The sequence below is a fragment of the Oryctolagus cuniculus genome, chromosome 7 (assembly GCF_964237555.1).
Source record: "Oryctolagus cuniculus chromosome 7, mOryCun1.1, whole genome shotgun sequence".
Lineage (NCBI taxonomy): Eukaryota > Metazoa > Chordata > Mammalia > Lagomorpha > Leporidae > Oryctolagus > Oryctolagus cuniculus.
The window spans coordinates 146,532,749-146,556,226 of NC_091438.1; the positions used below are offsets into that span (position 1 = coordinate 146,532,749).

Genomic DNA, 23,478 nt, shown 5'->3' on the forward strand with positions numbered 1-23,478 from the left:
CTTTTAAGCTTCAGCGTTTTTCAGGCTGTGTGCGTGTGTGTGTGTTATACTTCAATAAGTAAAGTTTAAAAAAAAAAAAAAAACCCTACCCATTTCCCCAGGCCCTTCACTGATAGTCACAAGGTCACAGCTACTGGGATGCTGTGATTGGCAGTGACTCTATTTGCTCTCTGAGTCCTCAGCCCTTTGTGGAATCCTGGGATGACCTGGCCTCACCTAGAAGCACCTGCATAGAAAGAGCAAGAGTTTTGGAGACCTGGGGTCCAGAGCCAGGCCCAGAGGTGGGCTGCCCGGGAAGAAGCCGAGGGTCATCCTAAAGCGCCAGGCTGGCACACACCCATCACACAGCCAGGTCTAAGCACGCTGGGTCCGGGCCCTCAGCAGTGAATCTGCCCTGCCGCCAGGGGAGACGGGCGGACAGTTCCTGCCCTGTTGTGACCAGCTGTTAGCTTCAACGTCCACAGAAGGGGTGTCTGCTGGGCAGAGTCTAGGTGACATGCCCTCACCCTGGCTGCAAGGGACTCTGGGAAAATGAATATCAGGTCTTTTCAGCTTTTTTCCCCCCCAAAGATATATTTATTTGAAAGACAGAGTGACAGAGAGAGGGAGAGAGAGAGAATTTTTCCTCTGCTGGTTTCACTCCCCACATGGCTGCAATAATTGGGGCTAGGCCAGGCTGAGGCCAGGAGCCAGGAGCTTTTCCAGGTCTCCCAAGTGGGTGCAGGGGCCCAGGAACTTGGGCCGTCTTCTGCTGCTTTCCCAGGCTCATTAGCAGGGAGCTGGATCGGAAGTGAAGCAGCTGGGACATGAACCAGTGCCCATGTGGGATGCAGCTGTTGCAGGCAGCACTGTGCGGTGCGCCACCACCACAGCCTCCTTTCAACTTCTATAGCAGGAGGTGGCCTCACCTCTTAAAGCGGAGGACTCCCCAGACATGATGGCGGTCAGCAGGAGAATACCAAGTGTCCATTTTTTGGCCTAAGGATAGCAGTCGTGGTGGAGCTGCTGTGTACAAAGGGCCCATCACATGCCCACCACGTGGTAGGAGCTCAGTATATGGTAGAAAATAGTATTGGTGATCGGGGGTTCAAGTTTAAGTGCAGCCTGTGAAAGGGATTCCTTTTGTCGCCCTTGAGCAAGTTCAATTTTCGAAGTCGCAGAGACACCTGCTGAGAACAGCCCACCTTTTCCAGCGTCTTGAGAAGCAACAGCACAACGTGGGAAACCATCCAGGCTCTCCCTCGCGAGCCGGCGTCCACTGTCAAGGAAAGGACTTTTCTAGAAAAGGTCTTTGTTAGCTCTAAACTTAATTCAAAGTAACTCAACACATGTTTGATTTAAATCTTTTAATTTTTAAGTGTTTGTCTTTAAGCGTTTTATATCTCCTAGGGACTCAGAGGCCAAATAAGGCAGCACCTGCTCAGTTAAAGGCGCCGTCAGGAATGAAACACTTCTCAGAGGGTCCTGATCATAGGAGACCGCGCTGACTCCAGAGAGCTAGGACCTCGCCTTTGCCTGTATTCAGCTCCTGCCCCTGGGAGCCTTGCAGGACGTCTGTTGAATTACTTTTATCGGTTAAACACAAAACATTGAAAGCCTCTTATCTGCCTCTCCCCCCACTCTATCTCCCTCCTTCTTCCACCCCCTCCCTGGTGTTTGGCAGATAGGAACCTGCACTGGAGGGGTTCCAGGGAGACTGCACTGTGGGCTGAAGGGTTCAGTTTTAGGGCTGGAATATTCCAGATGACTTTTCTTCGGAAGCAGAATGTGTTTGTGGGGCACGTCTGCTGGAGGTTTGGGCCCTTACAGAAATGGCTTTGCCTTGCTCAGAGGCCCCTGCTCCGCGGGCCGCAGCGGCAGGGTGAATGCAGCAGAAATCCTTAGTGCCAGGAAGGGTTGATAATGGGGTCCTTAGGCTACCAATGGGAGGTGACCGGAAGCCAGACCCCTGACCGCCCCTCAAACACGTGGACAAGCCGCCTGTCCTCTTGTGCAGCCGCGAAAGGACCCATGCTCCTTTGAGCCAGGATGGCGGGAAGAGTGTGATGGGACAAAAAGACGGGCCTGGAAGCAAACAGACCTGGTTTTGAGTCCTTCCTTGCAACCTCCTGGCCGCGTGACTTTGGGCAAGGGCGCTTTCTCTTTGAGTTGGAGACTCTCATCTGGGAATGGAAGAAGGTAACACCACCTAGGGTGGTGAGGAAAACGGAAACCCAGCTGATAACTCCCGGGAAAGCACTTTGCAAAGAGCCTGGTACTTGGTGGAATTTAAACACAGCAGGAAGAGAAGATGACCACGGAGGAAGAGTTTGCCTGTGTTGCTCCAGCTCTCTCCAGCTGGGTGTTCCCTAGTGCGGCGACAGGAGCGACCCGGGTCAGTCCTCTTAACCAACGCTGTGACCCTCAACTTCCCCTCAGAAGGCAAATTCTGACCCTGGAAGGGAGAGACGCCAGGGTTTGAGGGGAAAGGTCACAGTGCCACCGACCGCAGCGCAGTAGGGATGCATCCCCTTGTTTCCAAGGGCGCACGATTGATTAAGAAGCAGCTTTTTGGAGAGGGAAGATGAAGAAAAGAAATATAATGGCACTAAGGGACCCATAAATTATGACACATTCTGATACTAGAATTATTGCAATGGGAACACATGTATGTCCTGTAATTAAAGAAATGCCGTGGTGATATGCTGGCTTTCACATATGAAGCACCTGCTGGGTGCTGGGCCCTGCACTTGAGCTGCAGTACTGAACCCAGGGCTGGAGCTCCCCGCCCAGCCAGGCACACGTTAGCATCCGCTTCACGGCTGGGAAGCTGACCCTGGACAGGTTGAGCCACTTTTTTTTTGTTTTGTTTTGTTTCTGTTTTTGCACTTTTTGTGGGGGTGGAGTCACTTTTCCAAGGCCACCAGGCAGGAAGTAGGGCTCAGAGGGCAGGTCATCTTATCTCCAAAATGCTGCTCCTTCTCAGATGCTTGTCCAGGCTCAGGGGTCAGAGGCCGGCTCTCTACAGAGAAACCGTGGGTGACCGTGGCACGCTCTGGCTTGAATCTCTCTGTGAGGGGTTGGGAAGGGTGCCGGGGTCATCTGGGGCAGGAAGAGGCAGTAAATTAACAAGTTGGTGTTCTGGGTGGTTAGTCCGTGTGGGTCTCCCCGGGTCTGACCGCGGGGCGGGGCGCTTTGCTGTCTGTTACCCCGACCTTGACGCAATCAGAAGTCTCCTGGGCTGCGTGTCTGTCTGTCTAGCTGTAGTCTGGGGGGACAGAGCCAAATCCACACCACCGGCTTCCCAACATAGCTCTGCCTCGCCGGATGACAAAGGACTGTGCCCCAGCTCTTTGGCAGGAGGGCAGCAGGGATGCGGACACAGCTGGGGGGGGGGGGGCGCGGCCGAATGAGGGCAAGGGTGCTTGAAGCATCAGGGAGTGAGTGACAGACCCCTCCGTGGAGCCGCCCGGGGGGAAGTCGCGGGGAAGCTGCCGGAGAAGTGAGCTCCTGGGGCCTGACTGTGGGACAGCCGGCGAGCCAGCGCTGGGGGAGGGGTCGTCAGGTCTCCACGTGGACGTCCACTGGGCCGAAGGTCACCGTGGCAGGGTGCTGGCTGCTGTTGCTGTTTGGGTCCGGGGCAGAAGGGGCACTTGGCTTGGGGCCCTTGGGCTCCAGCCCCCGCCTCATCCTCATTCTCCTGCAATGAGACAAGCACACACGGGTGAGTTTTCCCCGGGGTTGGCCATGAGAAATGGATCTGTGACCGCAGTTCTGGTGACGAGATCAGGGGAGACAGCACGAGACCACACTGCTTCACTGCCAGCCGCGGATCACCAAGAAGGGACCTCAGGCACCAGCTAGGGCGACCCTTCTGTTTCCTGTTGGACTCAGATTAGCTGAGTCATCTTATTGGTTCCTATTCCTGAACGAGTGACGTCTCAGAGAGGCAGCTGCGTTCAGGACGAAACGACCTGCTCAGGTTTGCCGTGCGAGTGAAACGGCGCAGCTCGTCCTGCTGCCAAGTTCACTGCTAGAAATAGGCCGAGCTTTTCACGCAGGTGCGGAGAGAATGCTCTCTGAACGCAGGTCCTGCCCCCATGTCCCGTCACGGCGTTCACAGTGAACAGTTACCCTGGGTCCCAGAGTCTGTGTGGTCTTTCTTCTTGTGGACATAACTCTCTGTCACAAATCTGCAAATCCGCAGAGGTGGGGCATGATAGTAAAATTAACCCCCCCATCCCCTTCCGTGAACAGTTCACCAACCTCTCACAACTTGCCACATCCGGTGTCTCCTTTCCCCGCTCCCCTCTCTCTCCACCTGCACCTGCAACCACACACTCTGAGCAGCTTTTGAAAATCACGCGACACTCGGGAGTTGGCCGCACACATCTCGCCGCTTTGCTCTAGGGCACTCCCCGGACAAGCGTGTTCCCCGGTAGATCCCTAACGCGAGGATCCCACCGCGACACCTTCCACTTGTAAGATAATAGGCCGGTGCCGTGTCTCAACAGGCTAATCCTCCGCCTAGTGGCGCCGACACACCGGGTTCTAGTCCCGGTCGGGGCGCCGGATTCTGTCCCGGTTGCCCCTCTTCCAGGCCAGCTCTCTGCTGTGGCCCGGGAGTGCAGTGGAGGATGGCCCAAGTCCTTGGGCCCTGCACCCCATGGGAGACCAGGATAAGTACCTGGCTCCTGCCTTCGGATCAGCGCGGTGCGCCGGTCGTGGCGGCCATTGGAGGGTGAACCAACGGCAAAAGGGAGACCTTTCTCTCTGTCTCTCTCTCTCACTGTCCACTCTGCCTGTAAAAAAAAAAAAAAAAAAAAAAAAAAAAAGAAATTGAATTGTGTATGTTTGGGGGAGTTGGGGTACATGCTGCCAGTCCTTGTCACCTCAAACACCCCACGTGGCCTACTCAAGAGAAGCAAGCAGAGGGGTTTCCTGGAAAAAGGACAGAAACATTCCTGAGTACCAGAAAATGGCATGCCAGGACTGCCACAGTGCTCAAGGCCGTGGTCACTGCCACTGAAGCGCCGAGTTCTCCAAGGGTGAGGTGCCTGGCCACCGTGAAGTTTCTCCAGCAGAGCAGACCTCACGGGGGACCCGGGAAGGGAGAGAGCCTTCGCTGGTGGCTCACGGATGCCCCGGCCCTCGACAGCCTCCCACAGGCACCAGCTCCCGTTCGTTCGGATGTGGCTGGAGGCCCGGACAGCGCCAGGGCCCCGGGCATCTCGTACCTGTTGTACATCTTCAGCAGGATCAGAACCACGGTGAAGATGATGATGACAACCACCACGATGGCAGCGACGATGGCTCCGGAACCTACAGAGCGGAGAGAGTGCAGACTGCAAACATGCAAATGAGAGGCAGCATGGGAGGGGCCCTGCTGCACCTGCCACCCCGCTGGGCCAAGGGGAGGAGGAGGAGGGATGGGGATGACCTGGCCTGCTCGCCACTGACCCAAGGACACAGTCCCATCCAGGGTGGCCGTGCACCCCTGCCCCCAGTGGGCTTGAAGGACCTCATCCGCCACACTCGTCCACCAAATACTGCGCGGGCTGAGTCCCATTCTTATCAGCCCCATGCAGCTGCAAACTTCTTCCAGGAAACAAGACAGGAGGCAGATTATCCCCCTCTCTCTTTGACAAGACAGAAGCAACAGGTGATCTGTGTAGATGATTTTGAGACTACAATTGCAACCCCGAGCAGGGGCAGGGATGGATACCTCGTGGCCCCCAGACCACTGATCATCTGCACATTGTACATGCACCAGCATCTGTGTCTGTGCGGCTGAAGCATCTTAGAATAACTTACTGTGCCTGAAAATCCATCTTCAGGAACTATTTGTCAATACGGAAAAGCACACATTGGATAGAAATGCAGCCATTTCCCATATACTGTTTTAGACTAATATCATCATTGGGGCCAGCGCTGGGGGGTGGTAGGTTAAGCTGCTATGCAGCACCGGCATCCCATATGGGTGCCGTTATTTTTGTTGTTGCTGTTGTTGTTTTTGACAGGCAGAGTGGACAGTGACAGAGAGAGACAGAGAGAAAGGTCTTCCTTTTGCCGTTGGTTCACCCTCCAATGGCCGCCGTGGCTGGTGCGCTGCAGCTGGTGCACCGTGCTGATCCAAAGCCAGGAGCCAGGTGCTTCTCCTGGTCTCCCTTGCGGGTGCAGGGCCCAAGCACCTGGGCCATCCTCCACTGCATTCCCGGGCCACAGCAGAGAGCTGGCCTGGAAGAGGGGCAACCGGGACAGAATCCGGCGCCCCGACTGGGACTAGAACCTGGTGTGCCTGCGCCGCAGGCGGAGGATTAGCCTATTGACCCATGGCGCCAGCTTGTTTTTGTTTTTAAAGATTTTATTTATTTATTTGAGAGGTAGAGTTATAGACAGTGAGAGGGAGAGACAGAGAGAAAGGTCTTCCTTTCATTGGTTCACTCCCCAAAGGGCCACAACAGCTGGAGCTGAGCCAATCCGAAGCCAGGATTTTCTTCCAGGTCTCCCACAGGGGTGCAGGGACCCAATGACTTGGGCAATCTTCTACTGCTTCCCCAGGCCATAGCAGAGAGTGGGATTGGAAGAGGACTAGCTGGGACTTGAACTGGCGCCCATATGGGATGCCGGCGCCGCAGGCAGAGGATTAACCTATTGTGCCACAGCACCAGCCCTTGGGTGCTTGTTTGAGTCCTGGCTGTTCCATTCTGATCCAGCTCCCTCTCTGCAACTCTGCCTTTCAAATACATAAATAAATCTGAAAAATAATATCATAGTCATCTTCTCATATTTTCTTCTTTTAATATATTATTAAGTTTGGTGCCAAGTTGAAGGAAATGTCTGATGGCTTCTCTTTTCTTTCTCTCTCTCTCTCTCTCTCTCTTTTTTTTTAAGGATTTATTTGAAGGTCAGAATCACAGACAGAGAGGCAGAGGCAGGGGGAGAGAGAGAGGTCTTCCATCTGCTGATTCACTCCCCAAATGGCCACAATGGTCAGGGCTGGGCCAGACAGAAGCCAGGAGCCAGGAGCTCTATCCTGGTCTCCCATGTGGGTGCAGGATCCTCTGCTGCTTTCCCAGGTGCATTAGCAGGGAGCTGGGTTGGAAGTGGAGCAGCCAGGACTTGAACCAGCACCCATAGGGGATGCCAGTGCTGCAGGCAGCTGCTTTATCTTGCCATGCCACAGCGCTGGTCCCATATTTTTCTTCATGACTTAAAAGTATTTATTTTATTTATTTGAAAGCCAAGGAGACAGAAGAAGGGAGAGACAGAGACAGAGAAAAATTTCCCATACACTGATTCATTCTCAAAATGCCTGCAACAGCCAGGGCTGGGCCAGACCAAAACCAGGAATCAGGAAATTAACCCAGGTCTCCCACACAGGTGGCCCAACTACTTAAGCCTCCACGGGGTGGCCTCCCAGGGTGCACCTTCTCAGGAAGCTGGAATCCTCAGGAGCAGAGTTGGAGCTTGAACCCAGGCACTCCGATATGGGACGTGGGTGTCCAGCAGCGTCTGCACACTACATCAAACACCTGCCCTTCCGGACTTTTGACGGCTGCGTAGCACTCCACTGTCTGGGCGTGCGTGATCTGCTCAGCACTTCCCTGCTGAGAACATTCACGCTGTTTCCAGCTCACTGACAACAAGGCCGTGATGAATGTCCTAGCCGCTTAGTATCTCCGACTCCACTTTCAACGTCAGCACCAGTCTCCACACTGAACATTATTTAGTTTTAGGTTCAAGATCAATATCCTTGTCGGAATTGATATTGAAAATATCACGGGGGGCCAGCGATGGTTCACTCCCAAAATGGCTGCAATGGCCAGAGCTGCACTGATCTGAAGCCAGGAGCCAGGAGCTTCCCACAGGTCTCCTACACGGGTGCAGGGGCCCAGGTGCCTGAACCATCTTCTGCTGCTTTTTCTAGGCCATTAGCACGGAGCTGGATTGGAAGCAGAGCAGCTGGGATATGAACTGGTACCCATATGGGATGCTGGCATGCAGACAACGGCTTTACCTGCTATGCCACAACATGGTCCCGCAAATCAATCTATTTTTTAAAAATAAATTATTTATATGAAAGGCAGAGAGACAGACAGCTCCCATCCACTGGTTTACTTCTCAAATGCCCACAAGAGCTGGGACTGGGCCAGCTCAAAGCTGGGAGCTAGGAATTCAGTGTGGGTCTCTCACATGTGTGGCGGAGACCTAAGTACTTGAACCATTACCTGCGGTCTCTTTGGTGTACATTAACAGGAAGCTGGAATTGAGAGTGAGGCTGGGACCTGAACACAGGTGTTCCTCTATGGGATACCGGCAGCCCAAGCCGTGTCTTAACCACTGTGCCAAACACCTGCTCCGGCTTCCAGCGTCCCACTAATGCACCCTGGGAGGCAGCAGGCGGTGGCCCCTGCTGGAACCCTGAATTGAATCCCTGACTCCTAGTCTAGCCTGACCCTGACTCAGCCTCTGCCGTTGCAGGCGGTAGGACCTGCAGGAGTGACCCAGCAGGTGGGAGATCTGTGTGTGACTCTGGGGAATTTATCTCAAGGGACTAATCCTAAATGTAGAAAAATCTGTATGAATGAAGATGTTTATACGATGGAAGAGGTGGAGCAGGGTAGGCATTTACACACTCACACACCTACGTGCACACCCACACCCCCACGTTGCAACATCAAGAGACAAGCATACAAATATAATGTAGAGCAAAAGGAGCCAGAAGCAAGTTCGACACCTAAAGCCCTCTTCCCGCTTACGTAATGCGGAAGCCAGAGAGGACTAATACACGGTGGCGGAAGTAAAAATGTGGGTTCCCTCGGGGGCGGGGGGTGGGGCTGGGCGGAGCTCCAGGACTTCTGGGATTCCGGTGACTGTTTCTTGATGTGGGGGCTGATTACCCAGCTGTGTGTACTTTGTAACTACATGCGATGCTTTTATAAAAGGCTTATTCAAAATGCCTGCCAGGGCTGGCGCTGTGGTGCAGTGGGTAAAGCTACAGCCTGCAGTGCCGGCAGCCCATATGATGCCAGTTTGAGTCCTGGCTGCTCCACTTCCAGCTCTCTGCTATGGCCTGGCAAAGCAGAAGAAGATGGCCCAAGTGCTTGGGCCCCTGCCCCCATGTGGGAGACCCGGAAGAAGCTCCTGGCTTCTGGCTTCGGATCGGCACAGCTCTGGCCATTGCAGCCATTTGGGGAGTGAACCAGCAGATGGAAGACTTCCGCCTCTCTGTATCTCTGCTTTTTAAATAACTAAATAAATCTTAAAAATTAAAATTTAGGGTTTAAAAAAATGTTTGCACCTGGTTCACTCCTTAAATTCTTGCACAGGCTGGGGCTGAGCCTGGCCAAAGCTGGGAGCCAGCTGGGACTCAATTCAAGTCTCCCAGGCAGGTGGCAGAGCCCCAGCTGCTTGGGCCATCATGGTTGCCTCCCAGGGTCTGCATTGCAGGAAGCCGGAGCCAGGCGCCAGAGAGAACTGGAATCTGAACCCAGGCGCTCCAGTGTGGGGTGTGGGCATCCAAACTGGCATCTTACCAGAGAGGTCAGGTGCCTGTCCCAAGTTCAGGGTCTTCCAAACTCAGGGGGAGAATTCTTTGCTGTGAGGTGCTGTTCTGTGCGTGGCAGGATGTGTCACATCAGCCCTGGGTTTGATGAGCTCGATGCCACCTAAGACCCCCCCCCCACACACACACCCAGGTATGACAACCCCCAAAATGACACCAGAACTTGCCAAGGGACCCTCTGCGGCAGGGCTCCCAGGAACCTGCAGGCTGCCCATTTACAGAGAATTTCAGATAAACAAGAACTAGTTTTAGCACAAACACATCTCAATCATTGCGTGGCACAGACTTGTCCCAAACAATTAACTCACTGCTGATCTTAAACTCACATTGCCCTGGGTGTCTTGTACAGTTATTTGCTGAATCTCGTAACCCTCTCTAAAGGGCAAAAATCACCTTTGAAGAACCATGACTTTTGTTAAATAAAAACGGGATCATTTCCATGCAACCAACAGCGTTTCTCTCTGCCCGGCACTTGCCCTCGGAGCCACACTCAGCAAGGAGCAGCGGCTCCTGCAGGACCCTGTGTCCAGGGCATCCCAGGCTGCATCTCCACAAAGACGGGGATTGGGGGGGGTCCTGCCATGGATCAGCCGCCTGCGGCCCCAGCCTGAAGCTGCCATCACTGGAGAGACTGCCCCGTGTCTACCGGAAGCCTGTTCTACTCGCAGAGGTAAAAGCACAGCCCACCAAAATGGCTGAAATGGACCCAGACTTCCCCCAGTACAACCACTTGGCTTTCTGGAGAGCCGTCATCATGGTTTCCATTCTGGGGGCCTCTGGTTTCCAGCCAGCATCTCCCCACGACTAACTCTCACCACTTGTATCCATTCACTCCTCCACAAGCTGAAGGGATATTTGTGGTGGAATGAGAAGGCCATGCCAAGATGGCCACTGACAACGGAGCCTGACTGACAACAGGCTGTGATTGGGTGGCTTTGGAAACTTCCTGGCAACAGGGTGTGATTGGCTAGGGCATAGACCGCCCCTTGACCGGATTGGCTGCCTTGGCTATATAAGCTGCTGTACCAACTGAAATAAACGAGTCTACAGGCTGCTCGCCTCTGGCCTGCTTTCACCCGGCTCCCGGGGTCTGTGTGGTGACTCTGCGCCTCTTGCCCCCACTGTGCTCCTCCTCTCAAAACGTATCCACAGCAACAGATGTTTCTGTCTCGCAAAAGTGGCTTCCCTGCAAGGTGCCCCGGGGGAGAAACGTCTCACAAAGTAGCCAAATCCCTTGGTCGGGAGGCCTCCAAGGAAACAACGATAGACAGGTGTCGGGACTCGCAGCAAGAACAGCAACTCATTAGGTGCTTGCCCTGAGCTCCCTCTGTGGATGGTCTCCCTCATGTGGCAGCTCCGTTAATATCCCCATCTTACAGATGAGAAGGCTGAGGCCAGGGCAGTGAAGCCGTGTGCTCAGGGCCATGCAGTTGGCTGGGACCCAGCCCCTCTGCCTCCAGAGCGCAAGCTCCTGACCTCTGAACCAGAGCTGACCGCAACACGTGTCCTGCCGTCCCTCCCCTGGCCTCCCAGCCAAGGCGACCTTACTCTTATACAGGAAGTCCTCTCCCCGGGTGGTCATGTTCAACGAGAAGAAGGTGGTGTCCCCCAGAGGGGTGGCTGTGGTCATCTCGATCCTGGGGAGAATGAAGAAGAGATTTTGTTTAAAACCAGAGCGAGCCTCAGTCCTCCCGGGCGGTGCCCCTTCCGGTCTCCACGTGACGACTGCTGGACAGTCCAGCAGGCAGCTGCTTGTGGCAGCAAGGGACACAAGGCCCGTGTCCTGGACGCTGTGGCAGAAATGAAACGAATGCCCAACACTGGTAAGGGACTCTTTCTTATGGCCGCTTACATTCATTCCCCAATATTTATTCAACTCCTCTGAGCTGTGCTTCACCTAAAATGTCAAGTTCAATCCGGAAACTGAGCAGTATATTGATGACATTGATGCCCCCTGGGGCTCCAGGTTCGCCCAGCGCCGTTCACCCAACGCCGTGCACCTGCCATTCTCCAGGGCCTGTCTCCACCTGCCTTGGTGCCTGACATGGTAGTCCTGCTTGCCACGGGAGGGGCGGGGCTGGGGGTGGAGGAGGGAGAACTGGTGCTCAGAGGGAGGAGATTGGGGCACGGGAGAGTCGGCCACAGCCCGGGCTCCGCCTCAGCAGTCTCCCTCCACAAATCTCTCATCTTATCAAGCCTCCCGGTTGCTGAGCGGCGCTTAGCACCCACATTTCTGTCTCTGTTCCTCTGCCTCTCAACTAAATGAGATTTAAAGAGAAACTCAGGGGCGAGTAGTTGGCACAACAGCTAAGCCGCCTCCTTTGTCCCACGGCAGGTGCCTGGGACCCATCCTCCCGCGTCCTGCTCGTGCCCACCCTGGGAGGCAGCAGAGGGTGGCTCTAGTGCGTGTGTCCCTGTCACCCACGTGTGAGACTCGGACTAAGTTCCTGGCTTCTGGCTTTGGCCTGGCCCAAAGGCATTTGAGAAGTAAATCAGTGGATGGGAGCACTCTTTCTGTCTCTCTGCCTTTTAAATAAAAATTTTAAGAGGCTTGCATTGTGGTGTAGCGGGGAAAACAGCTACCTGTGTGCTAGCATCCCATATGGGCACTGGTTTGAGAACTGGCTGCTCCACTTCTAATCCAACTTCTTGCTAATGCACCTGGGAGAGCAGTGGAAGATGGCCCGAGTCCTTGGGCCCCTGCACCCACGTAGGAGACCCGGAAGAAGCTCCTGGTTCCTGGCTTCTGCCTGGCCCAGCTCTGGCCGTTGCAGCCATTTGGGGAGTGAAACAGTAGGTGGAAGACCTCTCTCTCTCTCTAACTCTGCCTTTAAAATAAATAAATCTTTAAAATAACTAAAAATTCAGATGCACCGGAAGTGCTTTGTGTGTTATCTGAATCCCACTTCCTCCCTCCCCAGAGTAACCAGTGCCTCAACCTCAGTGAATCTCATCAAAGTGTTAACAGGTTCACCACGAGGAGGCTTCAAAAAGTCTGTGGAAAAAAGATACGTTTATTTGGGTATATAAAATTGTTGAAATTTGTGTACATCAGTGGCCTTCATGGAAAATAGTTACTATGAAAAACTACCCATGAATTCAAACATCTTTTTGCACCAAAATAAACTTCCTTTTAATTCCACTCTCTATGAACTTTTTGAAGTCCCCTTAAACATTGTATCCATAAACATTGCATGTGTTGTAACTCTACATAATATTTATTACGCGAATATCAACCAAGTACCTGTGAGTGACAGGCGCGAGCGAGCTGAGGCGCATTCCTGGCTCGGGAAGCGCAGGCTCCGGTGAGAGAGACGGACTGTGCACCCGTCCTCCCGGGACTCACAGAGCAGCCGTCCTCCCCCCGCCGCCTCCTCTACCAGGCCTGGCCCCACCCTCAGTGCCCGCAGCTCCTCCGTGGAGTGCTGTGACAATGCACCCCTCCAGTGCCCCCAGCCTGGGGCCTGGTCTTTGCAGGGGAGGTGGGGGCATCCACCTGGAGTCCTCACCTCTGGGCTGCGGCTCCTGCTTTCCCAGTCTGATGGAAGTGGGGTCAGGCCGCCTGCACCTGCACCCAAATGGGGGCCCCTGGTGGCTGCAGCCTGGCCCGGCTGACCCACAGGACAGCCTCTGCCCTCTCCATCTCCACCATCCTCTGGGTCTGCAGCCCCGACTAACCCTCCCCCAACCCTCCCCTAACCCTCCCCTAACCCTCTCCAGGGCCTGTCTGCCCTTCCTCCTACAGAGCAAACCCCCAGGATCCCCAGCACTGAGGCTCCATCCAGCGACGCCGGGCGGCTCCGCGTGCACCAGCCAAGCTTCAAGCTCCCCAATGGAGTGAACACAGCCTGCAAGACTCAGCCCAGTCACCCCTCCAAGACTCACCCAGGCCCTGGGACAGAATTAGTGCCCCACCCCCACCCCTGCCCCCAGCAGCGCTCAGCCTCTCGGTGCCGGTGCCTCTGTCTGCCTTTAACATTGTGCTTTAGCTGAAGGTCCAGATTGCTTCTGGCTCTTTCTCCCAGCCTCCCCAGGGCCTTTTCACCTTGGGGGGAGGGGGCAGGGGCTGCAGCCAGCACCTGTGGCTCTGCCCAGGGCAGCTGAGTGCTGCAGGCAAAGTGCATGAGCTGAGGGCCAAGAGCTCAGTGAGCGGGAACTCCCAGCGTGGGTGCAGGGAACATTTGCTGAACTAAGCCGACGATGGGGGATCTGGGGCTCCGGACAAGGAAAAGCTCTTTCTGCAGAAATTAGCACGGACCCGCGTGAGACTGCAGAACGGAGTCTTCCCCCAGCCTGCACCCCGCCACGGGAGAGCCGTCCACCCCCAGGCCGCTGTCCGTCCCCACTGGGAGCAGGTGAACCTGCTTCCGCCTTGACTTTCTGCTTCTACCCCACTCAGGCCAGGAAGGCTCCCGGTGAGGCCGTCTTACGGTTCCTTTTCAAAGCAGGAAAGAGACAAACAGGCAGCCACGGAGCAAGGTCTCTCGGTGAGACAGACGTGCACAGTCACTGGATAACCCACCTCCACCCTGGACACATGTCCACCGTGCAACCGACATACACAGAAACGGCAGAGCCACCTCCCCAGCGCCTGTCACCTGCCAAGGCCTTGTGCTCGATCGGTTTTTTGAAATCGATGCCCTGACTTAATTTGCGAAGTGCCAGGGAAGGGAGGGTCCTTTCCCAGCCGTGGGGACACAGGGATAAGTCTCCATGCTCATTCCGCCTGGAGCTGTGGGGCTGCCATTTGAGCCCAGGCTTTGCCAGCTGCACAGCTGGGTGCTGCCTGCTGCTCTGCCCTGCCCCCGAGGCACACCTTGGAGAAGTCCGTGTTCAGTCACCGCCAAAATACACACGTGCACAAGCGCAGACACGCACACACTGACCGGCAATGCTGCCCCCTAGGGCCTCCAGGACGCAGGTCCTTCAGGGGCGACCGCCTGGGGACCAAGCTGCAGGTGCACACTTCCTCCTGGACGGGCCCAGGCACTCCTCTTGGTGAGAGAACAGTGAGTGAGCCTGCAGCACATCTCGCCTCATCTCGGGACCGGGGCTCTCAATGACCTCTCTGTTCCTGCCACATGGGAGAAGGTGGGAGGAGGCTGGTAGAACGTCCATGGCCAAGGGCGTGGGTGTTTGCATGTGGGGGGTCCCCGTGACTGCTGTTAACTAAGTGAGGTCCGGCAGGGGATGCAGTATTAATCGTGCTGATGACCAGGGTCCAAGGCTACAGAAACCGGGAGGGATGAAGAGGGTAGGGGTGGTTTTCACCCACAGAGGTTGATTTAGCGGCAACAACAAATATAATACTTGGGGCTGGCGCTGTGGCACAGCGGGTTAAAGCCCCCGCCTGCAGCGCTAGTGTCTCATATGGGTGCCGGTTTGAGTCCTGCTGCTCCACTTCCAGTCCAGCTTCCTGCTAATGTACCTGGGAAAGCTGCAGAGATTGGCCCAAGTGCTTGGGATCCTGCACCCACATGGGGGGACCCATAAGAAGCTCCTGGCTCCTGGCTTCAGATTGGCTCAGCTCCAGCTGTTGCAGCCATTTGGGGAATGAACCAGTGGATGGGAGACTTCTCTCTGTCTCTACCTCTCCCTATAACTCTGTCTTTCAAATAAGTAAAATCAATTGTTAAAAAAAATGTAATTCGTGTTGGACCCTACCCTCCGTGCTTTATGTTTGTCCCATACCCCTCTAGTAAAGGGGGCATAATCACTGTGTCCATTCTACAGACGAGGACACTGAGGCTCAGAGCAGAGGAGAAACCCACCAAGTTCACAGGTCAGTACCAGAGTCGTGCTAGGAGTCAAGCCAGCCTCGCTCTGATTTCGCAGCCTCCTCTCCATTACGCCTCACCATACCTCCCCCTAGTGAGTACCGGCACCTGGCCCTTTGACGGGAAAATCCAGCCAGGATGGAGTCCGGCAGACCTGACCCCGACCCCTCCCCTGCCCTGGCCCACACTCGGAACCTTTGTCTTCAGCCCAGCCTTCATCAGCTGGGACAGGACACACAAGGGTGATTGTTCCTCGGCTGTGTTCCCGTGGCCCTGTGCGGGGGTCAGTTTGGGAAGCGATGGACGGTGACGACCACTCACTCACTCACGGCTCATCCCCTCAACAAGCCTAAGAGCTGGGGCTGACCCCACTGGCCAGAACACCTCCCCTCCTGCTCTGTCCTGGGGCGCCCTGCTTCCTCAGCCTCCTGTGTCTACTTCCCACCCCCACCCCCACCCCCACTGGAAGACAAAGGCACAGCCAGGTCCGGCAGAGCCCCCGCCCCCACCAGGAGGACAACTCAGCGGGTGGCCCACGAAGCCCCCAGCTTGCTGGAGCCTGGTGCTGCCCGGGACGCGTGGTCCAGCCCGACCGCGCCTCCTCCACACACAAGCAGCCCCGGAATCATCGGGGTGTTTTCCTTGCCAGAAAATTGACCTTTGTGTTGGCACCTTGTGGTTCCCCCGATTCAGCCTAATTCTTGTCCCACGAGGTTAGCTATGCTCCCTCTCCCACGTGACAACCTGTCAGGTCTTCTTTTTTCTTTTTAAAGATTTATTTAGTTATTTGAAAGGCAGAGTTACAGAGAGGCAGAGGCAGAGAGAGAAAAAGGTCTTCCATCCAGTGGTTCACTCCACAGATGGCCACAATGGCCGGAGCTGAGCCGATCCGAAGCCAGGAGCCAGGAGCTTCTTCCAGGTCTCCCACGTGGGTGCAGGGGCCCAAGCACTTGGACCATCCTCTACTGCTTTTCCAGGCCATAGCAGAGAGCTGGATTGGAAGAGGAGCAGCTGGAACTAGAACTGGTGCCCATATGGGATGCCAGCACTGCAGGCAGCAGCTTTACCTGCTATGCCACAGCACCAGCCCCCATCAGTTTTTTTTTTTTTTTTTTTGACAGGCAGAGTGGACAGTGAGAGAGAGAGAGAGAGAGAGAGAGAGAGAAAGGTCTTCCTTTTTGCCGTTGGTTCACCCTCCAATGGCTGCTGCGGCCAGAGCGCTGCGGCTGGCGCATCACGCTGATCCAAAGCCAGGAGCCAGGAGCCAGGCGCTTCCCCGGTCTCCCATGCGGGTGCAGGGCCCAAGGACCTGGGCCATCCTCCACTGCACTCCCGGGCCACAGCAGAGAGCTGGCCTGGAAGAGGGGCAACCGGGACAGAATCTGGTGCTCCGACTGGGACTAGAATCTGGGATTGTGGTGCCGCAGGCGGAGGATTAGCCTAGTGAGCCGCAGCGCCAGCCCCCCATCAGGTTTTAAAGCACTTCTGTGGTGGCTGGCATCAGGGTGCAGCAGGCTAAGCTGCTGCCTGTGATGCCAGAGTCCCATATGGGTGCAGGTTCAAGTGCCAGTGGAAGATGGCCCAGGTGTTTGGCCCCTGCACCCTCAAGGGGCACCCAGGTGGAGTTCCAGGCTCCTGCCTTCGGCCTGGCCCAGCCCTGGCCATTGCGGCCATCTGGGGAGTGAACCTGCAGATGGAAGGTCTCTCTCCTCTCTCTCTAACTTTGAATTTCAAGTATAAATAAATTTTAAAAACAAAAACAAAAAACAGGTTCAACAGGACTTTTACCAACCCACGGCCAACTGCTGCCGCCACCTATTGGTGGGATATGAAATTGATGTAGGGATACAGTTGGACTAACTGATCTTGCAAATTGGAGATGAAATTTCCGTACACAGAAGTGCTTTTATTTTTTAAATTACTGTTTCTTTTTGTTGACTTGAAAGAAGAGAGATCTTCCATCTTTGGCTCACTCTCCAAATGCCCACGACAGCCAGGGCTGGCCTGAGAACTCAAATCAGGTCTCCTAAGTGGGTAGCGGGGCCCCCAGGCCTTGCTGTCTCCCAGGGTGCACATTAGCAGGAAGCTGGGTCAGTGCAGAGCCAGGAACTCTGATAAGGGGTATGGGCAGCCCGAGCACGGCTTAACTGCTGTGCCAAGCGCCTGCCTCTCACAAGTGCTTAAAAAAAAAAAAAAAAAAGATGTATTTATTTGAAAGGCAGAAATACGGGGGGGGGGGGGAGATCTTCCATCTGCTGGTCCACTCCCCAAGTGACCGTCTCCCACGTGGGTGCAGGGCCCCAGCACTTGGGCGTCCTCTGCTGTTTCCCCCAGCAGCATCAGCAGGGAGCTGGATCGGAAGCGGAGCAGCCAGGACTCGAACTGCCACGGTGATACGGGATGCTGGTGTTGCAGGCAGCCACGGTGCCGGCCTCGGACCCCATTTTCCTGTGAGGTCCCTTCAAACACCCTGTGGACGGACCCCTCGGCCCTTTTCCGGACATCGAAAGCCCTAAGAGCAGCAAGTGCGGCGGCGGCAGTGATGACGCCATTCTGACGAGCTGACCCCATGCTGCACCTGCGCAGATGACTTCGTGAGCTGAAGAGCAAGACTGCATTTTCCCCTGTTGGCTCGGCCTTGCTGATTCGGGCCTCAGGAGAGAAACCCCAGCTCCTCCTGGGTGGCTGCTGAGGACGGAACAGGCTGTCCAGCAGCTCCTGACCGGCAAGGGCTCTGGGGTCACGAAGACTTGGGTTTTGACCTTGGCCTCTCCTGCTGGCCGGCTGGCTGGACAGTGACTTCTTAAGGCCTCAGTGTCTTCAGCTGTAGACAGGGAGAACAGGCCCCGCCTCCTGGGGTTGGGAGAGTGGATGAGACACCGCAGGGGCCCAGGAGCGGGCCTGGTGGGTGGGAGCTGACTGGCCACTGTCACTGTCACTGCCACGGCCGTTCCTCCTCTCCCTCTCTGCAGCCACATCTTGGCTGCTTTTCTTGGAGTGTGAGCTCTCTGTTCTCTGTCCCGCTGGCTGTGTTTGGGCGAGCCCAGGCGTGAACAGGAAGGCCAGGGAGCCAGGCCCCGAAGCAGGTGTCCCAGGGAGAGGACTGGAGGAGGGGTTCCCGGGGGCTGCTGGAGGCTCCGCCCTGCCTCCGAGTCTCCACCGACAGTGGACAGAGCGGAGGAAAACCTCACCGGGATGCCTGCCTCTGACGAGAAGAGCAGGATGTGGGTGCCCACCTTGGGACAAGAATCAGGGGATTGGATTCCCTTTGCCACTCACTTGCCTTGTGACCTTGGGATATTCTCCCCTTCCCCGGGCCTTGGTTTTCCTGTCCATGAAATGGCTCAGTTTGGAGATGATCTCAAAAGCCCTTTCCAACCTGTGGTTCTGGTGCATCGAAAGACATTCTTGGTGGGGCCGGCGCTGTGGCGTGGTGGGCTACGCCTCCACCTGCAGCACTGGCCTCCCATATGGGCACTGGGTTCAAGTCCCGGCTGCTCCACTTCTGATCCAGCTCCCTGCTAACGGCCTGGGAAAGCAGCAGAGGATGGCCCAGGCCCTTGAGCCCCTGCACCCATGTGGGAGACCAGAAAGAAGCTCCTGGCTCCTGGCTTCAGCCTGGCCCAGCCCTGGCTGTTGTGCCCATCTGGGGAGTGAACCAGTGGATGGAAGATCTCTCTCTCTCTCTCTCTCTCTCTCTCTCTCTCTCTCCTTCTCTCTCTGTATTCCTGCCTTGCAAATAAACAAATAAATCTTAAAAAAAAAAAAAAAACAAACAAAAAAAACTTTCACAGCTCACTCTTTCCCAAAGCATGCCTTCCTTGTAGACTTGGACAGGAGACGTTAGGACGGTAGGGAGGGGGCGTCGGCACGAGGAGACCCTGCTGGAAGGCAGCTGAGACGGCAGCACACTTGGGGCTCCACGTAGGGGAGCAGCAGCAGCGTGGAGGGCCGGGGGTGACTCCAGACACTGTGTCGGGGCCCAGCGATCCGCGCACCCTGCGGCCTCAGAGACCCGCGCCGCCTGCAGCTTCAGTGACCGCCGCCCGCGGCCTTCTCATCTGCACCCTCCTGCCCTGTCGGCTTGTGGCCCCGTCCCACCGTGGGTCACGGCTCCCGGGCACGGTGCTCTGCCCGTCCCACCGTGGGTCACGGCTCCCGGGCTCGGCGCTCTGCCCGTCCCACTGTGCGTCACGGCTCCCAGACATGGCGCTCTGCCTGTGGCCCTGTCTCACCGTGCGTCACGGCTCCCGGGCTCGGCGCTCTGCTCGTCCCACCGTGCGTCACGGCTCCCGGACACGGCGCTCTGCTCGTCCCACCGTGCGTCACGGCTCCCAGACACGGCGCTCTGCTCGGTGCTCCCTTGAACTGGAGCACGTGCACCATGTGGCTGCTTCCCAGAAATTTGGAAGCACCTGTTCTGCTCATGCACCCCCCGGTTTCCCCATGTGCTGGGCACGCCTTCATCCTGCCCCTGGTCTGCCGCCCACTCGCCCTGTCATTCATTCAACCAGGGCCCACCATAAGCACAGCACCGAGAGGATTCAAGCAAGGACTGTGGCGCTCACATCTGCAAAGTGCAAGCAAGGAGAAGTGGAATCGTTTCCCCTCCAAACCTCTCTTCTGTCCGTGTCCAGCGGGTCTCATCCCACCTCACGCCTAGCCCAGCGCCGAGCACAGTGCCACACGGAAGCGCCCGTGGCCCTGAAGTGTGGCCCAGACCCAGCACATCTGCGAAATCGGATTTGCCTGCCCCGTCAAGCCATGGCACGGGTCCTTTGTTTCTCGGACCTGGATGGCCCCACAGTGTAAGGGCAGTGGTCTCAAGCAGCTTCCCACCCACGAGCGGTGAGCTCCAAGTCCTAGGGGTTATAACCAGAAACCACAGACGGAAGCGGGCACAAGGCTGAGTTCGCCTGGTGCCAAAAGGGCAGCACGGGCCGTGCCAGGAGTCCGTGGGAGGAAGAGACCTGTGGGTGTCGCGGCCGAGACTGACCGAGAGCTGGAATGTGACCTGTGGCTCCCATCTGCCCCCAGCCTCTGGGCTCAAGCCAAGGGCCCAGCGCCGCCGCGTCCTCAGACTACACAGCAGCACCCAGCTGCACCTCCAGGTCTGCCACTGTCCCTGCCGACTGGGGGAAGGGCCCAAGGCTGAAGAGTTGACACCGCTCAGTGCATTTGTCAGAGGGCGACAGCGCCCCCCAGCAGCCTGGCCCGGAAGGGCAGGGAGCTCATGTTTGTCCAGCACCAACTGTTTGCTACCAGGAAGCAGAGGCTGAGCGGCAGAGTGACCGTCCCCCCATCTCACAGCAGACTCAGATCCCCCACCTCCAAACCTCCCAGGAGGCAAGCGGGCTCCCGAGGACACTCCGGGGGTCCACAGCCTGCGGGGGAAGGCCTCTGCCCCTCGTCTTTCTACCTGATGGTCTGGGGACCGACAACCAATAATGATGACGTCGGGGACCACGAGATCCGTAGCTTCTTTTATCAGGTGCTCACCCTGTACCAGAGCGCCCGGTAAGGACTTTGTGTAATCTTCCCACGGGGCCACCCCTACTTTACACAGAGGCCGCGAGGGGCCAGGCGGAGTGGTTCCCCGGGGCTGCTGGGTCAAGCACTGCCTACTTAGTGCTTGGAGAGGCCGCACTGTGCTGCTCACGGTTCCAAGGTCAGCGGTCTCCGGCCATTCTCTGGGCGGGGGCCCGGGCCTGCGGCGCGGCGCGCCCTCTGGCGGCGCAAGGGCAGAACACACCTTCTTTCTTCAGCTTCTGCGAGCTGCCGGCTCCGCTGCCTCTCGGCTCCTTCCCTGACAGGTGTCCCCTGTCCACTGAGTCCCTGTGGTCACACTGGGCCCAGACATCCCCGAATCCCCCATCTCAAGATCCCAACTCAGTCAGGCCTACAAAATCCCTGTAGCCAAGCAAACCCAGAGCCCTAGCAATGGGCCATTAGGATGTGGACTTCTTCCCCACTTTATTTGAAAGGGAAGGAGAGGGGGAGGGAGGGGGGAGAAGGGGTGAGGCAGATCTTCCTTTTGCCATCACTGCCGCCTCCCAGGCTGTGCACTGGTGGGAAGCTGGACAGAAGCAGAGGCAGGACCCCATCCCAGGCCCTCTGAATCGGGGCGCAGGCATCTTGACCACTGCTCCAAAGTCCACCCCAGGACACAGATGCCCCTAGGGAGATGTTATCTAGTATCCCACTTAGGATTTTAGACTCTTTATCTTTCAGGTCCCAAGGTTTGTGCTCACACCCTCGCTACTCTGCCTGACCACAGATGCAGCCTAGGCCAGGTGCCAGGAAGGAGGTGGACCAGACAGGTGCAGGGTGGCAGGCACCAGTGTGGCATCAGCGCAGAGAACAGGAGAATCGTGTGAGGGAGGGGCACAGAAAGCCCTGGGGCCGCTGGACCCGCCGGAGCAGGGGTGTGGGGAGTGGGCTCGGGGGCGACCGGCAGGCCTGACTCCCCCCACCGCGGAGCGAGCTGCCGTCACCCACGCCGGAGCACTGCCTCCGACCTCACTGCCACGCCCTCTGTGGTCCACCCTGCCCCGCGAGCCCACCCCAGCCTGGCCCTGCCGGCCGGGATTCCGTCCCACCTCTGGGATGTATTTGCCCAGCCAACTCGCAACCACTCTCAATTTTTCCTTTCCAGATTTCCTCCCCGCCCAGGGCTGAGACGGCCTTGAGTCTGTTACGGCTGCTCTCAGCCCAGGTCTGATTTGCAAGGATGTCTTTCAGCCCCAAGTCCCGGCGACCCCTTTAGAGAAGAGAGCGAGCTGAGATTCCCCAGACATGCGGGCTTTCCCTTGCCTGGGGGTTCTCCGGTGTGGCAGCGACTCAGGGTTGGTGGCTGTGGGTGACCGGGCACAGCGGTCCCCTGGTCCACAGGCAAGCCACAGGTGAGACAACGAAGTCTGGTTTGCTTTACGTTGGAAGAAACAGCCTTTAGGATCTCTCCTTTCCTTTCCAAAAAAAAAAAAAAAAGGCAGGAGGGACTTCCTGTTAGACAAGGCAGGGGGAGCCCAAGCACAGATGAAGGCTTGGTCCTGATACTGATGACGGTCAAGGAGAATCAAGAGGTGTCAATCAAGAGGCCACACGGGGAAGGGGAGAAGGCAGCCCTGTGGGTGGGCGGGAAGCCAGCGCAGGTGTGAGAGCTGGGGGGAGCTGGCATCTGTGTGGGGCTTAGCTGACACAAGGGCACCACGCCGCCCAGCACAAGCTGGTCCTGGTCGCACGGAAGAAATCCCCACGAGACTCGGGAGGGGGTGGCCACAGCCGTCACCAAGAGTCGGGGTGCCGTGCACGGTGGAGGAGAGGAAGAAGACACCTGGCACAAGGACCAGCTCCTGCTGTGTGACGGCCGCCCGTCCTCTGCCCTGCAGGGCCGGGCATCCACCGCCCAACGCCACAGCCAGCTGTGGCTCTTACATTTTTTTTTTTTTTAAAAAGATTTATTTATTTATTTATTTATTTGAAAGGCAGAGTTACAGAGAGGCAGAGGCAGAGAGAGAGAGAACGTCCATCCATTGGTTCACTCCCCAAATGGCTGTAACAACCGGAGCGATCTGAAGCCAGGTCTCCCATGCAGGTGCAGGGGCCCAAAGACTTCAGCCATCTTCTACTGCTTTCCCAGGCCATAGCAGAGAGCTGGATCAGAAGTGGAGCAGCCAGGACTCGAACCAGCGCCGTATGGGATGCTGGCACCACAGGCAGCAGCTTTACCCACTATGCAACATGCCAGCCCCCCAAACGGAGTCTTAACCACTATGCCACACACTTGACCCCCTTACTTTTAAACAGCAACCTACTTCCACGTCTCATCAAGAGACCGTTGAGAGGAAGGCCTCAGACATGATGAAAGACCCGCAAACAACAGGTGGACCGAAGGTGGCGCTGACAGCAGAGACAGGACAGAGGGCAGAAGACAACTCAGAAAGCCTGGAGACGAGCCCTGCACCTGTGAAACAGGAACGGGATGATGTAAGAAAGGAACGTTATGAGGCCAAGATGGGGCCCCGGGAAATTTAAAATACAATAAAAGAAATTTTAAAATCAACAGAAGCCTTGGGAGATAGTTGAGAAAAATCTCATAAAGTGGAAAAAACAGAAAGTTGGTGAAAACGGGACGCGCCAGGAGGCCCAACATCT

The 23,478-nt window shown here is 56.4% G+C and overlaps 1 protein-coding gene across 6 annotated transcripts in view; it reads right to left on the minus strand.

The window, feature by feature from the left end:
• Positions 1-1,331: 1,331 nt before the first annotated feature.
• Positions 1,332-23,478, minus strand: part of NCMAP (non-compact myelin associated protein) — a 38,970-nt gene continuing 16,823 nt past the window's right edge. Inside the window, exons 1-4 of one of the 6 annotated variants that reach the window (XM_070079091.1) lie at positions 23,139-23,281; positions 11,096-11,184; positions 5,217-5,301; positions 1,332-3,679 (exon numbers count right to left, since the gene is read on the minus strand). In XM_070079091.1, coding sequence (XP_069935192.1) covers positions 3,541-3,679; positions 5,217-5,301; positions 11,096-11,177 — 306 coding nt within the window. In that variant the 5' untranslated portion in view covers positions 11,178-11,184; positions 23,139-23,281 and the 3' untranslated portion in view covers positions 1,332-3,540. Of the gene's footprint in view, positions 3,680-5,216; positions 5,302-11,095; positions 11,185-14,363; positions 14,639-23,138; positions 23,282-23,478 lie in introns of those variants that run through there. The other 5 variants (XM_051856678.2, XM_008265668.4, XM_002715975.5 and 2 more) reach the window with 5 other exon arrangements.